Raw genomic sequence first — 3,568 nt, 5'->3', positions numbered from 1 at the left:
GCGCCGGGACCACCACCTCGTGACCAAGCTCGCCGCCACAGCTCCCACCCCCGCACACGGCCACCTCGCCGCCCCAGACCACCACCACCACCACCACCAGCAGCAGTACGGAGCTGGCGGCGAGCACTCGCACCGGATGGCCCCGGAGAGCGGGGAGGTCAGCGCGAGCCTCGCCCTCCACGACATTGACTGGGCAACGCACACCGAAGAAGGCCGCGTCGCGCGAGAGCTGGTCTACACCGAGTGGACCTACGAACGCGACCTTCGGCTCGTCCTCGAGGCACCCATTCCCCCCCCCTTCCCCCCCAATCATCCCTCCCGCCACCACCACGCGCCTGCCCTCCTTTTTTTCTGTTTTTTGGCGTTTCAACTATTCGAGACCTTTTTTTATCTTTTTACCCGCCGAGGTTGGGCAGGATTCTTAAATTGGTCTCGACTTTTGTCGCACTCATTCATGTATATGTATATAATTGTATATGTGTTTATGTGTGTGTATATATATATATGTTGTTGTTGTTGCGTGGCTGTGCATGGACGCGTGGACGTGCGGGTGGGCGCAGCTGTACGAGGAGCCGCTTCTCCGCCACTCCAAGGAGGAGGAGGGGGAGGAGGCGGGGGCGGGGGGCGCGAGGCTCACGTGGGACGAAGTGGGGCACATCTTCTGCCACACGCGGCCCCTCCAGGGCTGCAGCGCCGCACTGCTGCAGGGCCTCGTCGCCGCCTGCCGCCTCCCGTCCCCCGCACGCAACGATGCCATCGGGCGCTGCTTCCTCGCACACGTACTCACCCCCACTCATCTCCGCCCGCCCGCTCGCGCCTCGTTCGTTCGTTCGTTCGTTGCTGGGAGGGGCTGGACTGACCACGCTGCCCCCGTCCATTGCCCCCGCGTGCGCTCGTGGGTCCTATGCTGCTGCTTTCACTGCTACACATGCTCTGCTATCCGCCATAACCGCCATAACCGCCACCAGATGGCGACGCTCGAGACGGTGTACCGCAACCACTGCTCCCACTACCCACTCGTCGTACAGACGCTCAAACAGCTGACCACTGTGCGCCCCGGCTTTGCCGCCTTTCTCGAGGTACGTGGCCTTCTTTATCTACATATGTAGCTATGAAGCATTCCCCGGGTGGGTTTGTTTGTTTGATTGGGGGGGAGGAGGAGGAGGGTTCCATCATCCGGAGGTGAGGTGAGGTGAGGTGAGGTGGTCTCTCCTCGAATTGCGTTGATTTAATGGGCGCCTCCTCCTCTCCCCCTCCTTCTCCCAGGAGGTGCAGATGCAGCCCAGCAGCCGGCGGCTCCGCCTACTCGACTTCCTCATCAAGCCCATGCAGGTGCGTACGGCTTGTTTGGCTCTCCTCTCCTCCTCCTCCTCCTCCTCCGCTGAGTGCTGTTCTCTGGGCAGCGGCTGTGTAAGTACCCGCTGCTCCTGGCCCAGTTGGCTGAGGCCGCTGGAGCGCCCGAGGAGAGCCTCCTCCGCCGGGCCCATTCCAAGGTGCACACGACACGGCCAACGACCATCAACCCCCTGCACACACGGCACACACGGCACACACGGCACACACCTCTCCGCTGCTGCTGGTGGTGCTTTTCAGATGGCTGCGCAGGCCAAGGCGTGCCTACTCACGGTAGTGGTCGGTTGATGTTTTGGGTGGGTCGGCGGCGGCGGCGGCGGAGAACAGATCGCGGAGGCGGTGTGCTCCATCGACCAGGCGCATCAGCTGGTGGGCCTGCATGCGCTGACCGACCTCTACAATCGCTTTGTCGGGGGACCCCCTCCCGAGCTCGTGGCCGTGGGCAGGCGGCTGGTGCGGGAGGGGGTGGTGCGGGTGCGGAAGAGGGACAGCAAGAGCATCAAACGCTCCGATCGGGTGCTCCTGCTCTTCAACGACGCCCTCGTCATCGCCAAGGAGAAGAAGCGGGACAGGGAAGACGAGGCGCGCAGGGACAAGGACAACGGCGACGGCGACGCCCGGCGACGCATGCTGCGCCTGAAGAGCTTTGTCCCGCTCAGTCTCTGCGTGGTGGCCAACGACTACCACAAACGGGGCTTCACCATCCACCAGAGCAGAGACTCCGCCGGCGGTACCCACCGCACACGTGCGCGCGTGCACCGCGACACCTTTCCCTCGTGGGGAGACAGACATATATGCATGCACACATATAGGTACTCACCGCGTGCGCGCGCGCACACACCTCCACCTCCACCTCCTCCAGGCGAGAGCACCAGCCACCACCAGCACCTGCCAGCAGCGCAGCAGCAGCAGCAGGCCGAGGGGGACGCGGACCAACGCCGCCACCACCACCGACCTCACTCGCTGCTGGTGGTGCCTCCGACCGACCGGCTGGTCTTCCTCGTGAAGGAGACCGAGGAGAGGGACCAATGGGTGGAGGACATCCGAGCCTGCGCCCAGGCGTGCCATCACCAGCAGGGCGGCGGCGGCGCGTGACGTATTTATTTAATGAAATTATTTATTTTTTTACCGGCCCGTGGGGACGCAGCGATGAAGCACTTCCGTTTGGGCGGGCAGGAGGAGCTCTTTGGGGGGCTGGTGGCTTCTACGCCCTGTGAACGATCTCCGACGAGGCCTGGTTGGTGGGGAAGATCAAGAGGTCCGCCACTTGGACGTGCGGCGGCCTGGCCCCCACCACGCCCCCGTGGCAGCAGCGGATCAGGCTGGTGGCTGGTGGTGGTGGCTGGGAGGGGGGTTGAGCTGGGCTGACCTGGAGGCGGCATAGGCGACGGCATCGGCGACGTCCCGAGCGAGCAAAGGCTCGAGGCCCTTGTAGGGCTCGCTGGCCTTGCCGGTGTCGCCCTTGAAGCGCACCAAGCTGAACTCGGTCTCCACCAAACCTGCTCGTTGGCCAAGGGGGAGGCGAGGGACGGTTGGCGGTTGGTGTGGGTCTCGATGGTTTGGTTTGGTTTGGTTTGGTGGGTCGTACCGGGGCAGATGGAGGTCACCCTGAGTGGAGTGTGGACCAGCTCCTTCCTCTGCGACTTGGTGATGGCCTGCACGGCGTCTGCAGACGGGCACATCCATATATCCACATATCCATATACCCATATATATCCACATCCGTCCCAATCGCGCCACGGTCGAAGGATGATGGGGTAAGCGAAGGAGGTAACCCCACCCACGCACCACCAGCCACCACCAGCCACCACCGCCACCAGCCGCCACCGCCACCAGCCGCAAACGAAGGGGAGAGCGGAGAGGTACGCTTGGAGGCACAGTAGATGCTGCCGCCCTTGTAGGCCTCGATGCCCGCCACGCTGATCATCGAATCGAGGAGCGGGCCCAGGAGGGAAGCGAAAGAGGGCCGGGGGGGGGAGCGAAGGACATGAGCAGACACCCACGGGGGAATATTTGGGAGACGACGCCCAAGGCAGCAATGGCGCCTTGTGCACAGCCACAGGTGAAGCAGGAAGTGGTTGCGTGCGTGGTGCGCGTGTGTTGATGTGCGGTGGTGTGCTTGCACTGTGTGCGCAGCGAGGTGCTGGTGGTGCTGGTGGTGCTGGTGGTGCTGGTGGTGCTGGTGGGGCGGGTACCTGGAGAGGTTGACGACGTG

General features: G+C 63.7%; 2 protein-coding genes across 2 annotated transcripts in view; one reads left to right on the top strand and one right to left on the bottom strand.

Annotated features, from left to right (window-relative positions):
- Positions 1-2,448, top strand: part of ACA1_276090 (PH domain containing protein) — a gene marked incomplete at both ends in the record, with an annotated part of 5,115 nt that extends 2,667 nt beyond the window's left edge. Inside the window, 7 exons of the mRNA XM_004337379.1 lie at positions 104-271; positions 561-779; positions 969-1,079; positions 1,267-1,332; positions 1,404-1,493; positions 1,681-2,083; positions 2,216-2,448. Coding sequence (XP_004337427.1) covers positions 104-271; positions 561-779; positions 969-1,079; positions 1,267-1,332; positions 1,404-1,493; positions 1,681-2,083; positions 2,216-2,448 — 1,290 coding nt within the window. The remainder of the gene's footprint in view (positions 1-103; positions 272-560; positions 780-968; positions 1,080-1,266; positions 1,333-1,403; positions 1,494-1,680; positions 2,084-2,215) is intronic.
- A 109-nt stretch (positions 2,449-2,557) lies between these two features.
- Positions 2,558-3,568, bottom strand: part of ACA1_276080 (serine 3-dehydrogenase) — a gene marked incomplete at both ends in the record, with an annotated part of 1,939 nt that continues 928 nt past the window's right edge. Inside the window, 5 exons of the mRNA XM_004337378.1 lie at positions 2,558-2,636; positions 2,723-2,852; positions 2,942-3,019; positions 3,220-3,272; positions 3,353-3,398. Coding sequence (XP_004337426.1) covers positions 2,558-2,636; positions 2,723-2,852; positions 2,942-3,019; positions 3,220-3,272; positions 3,353-3,398 — 386 coding nt within the window. The remainder of the gene's footprint in view (positions 2,637-2,722; positions 2,853-2,941; positions 3,020-3,219; positions 3,273-3,352; positions 3,399-3,568) is intronic.

Source organism: Acanthamoeba castellanii (assembly GCF_000313135.1).
Source record: "Acanthamoeba castellanii str. Neff unplaced genomic scaffold scf7180000084774, whole genome shotgun sequence".
Classification (NCBI taxonomy): Eukaryota; Discosea; order Longamoebia; family Acanthamoebidae; genus Acanthamoeba; species Acanthamoeba castellanii.
The sequence above is the reverse complement of the archived record's forward strand: the minus strand, read 5'-3'. Positions and strand labels throughout refer to the sequence as shown.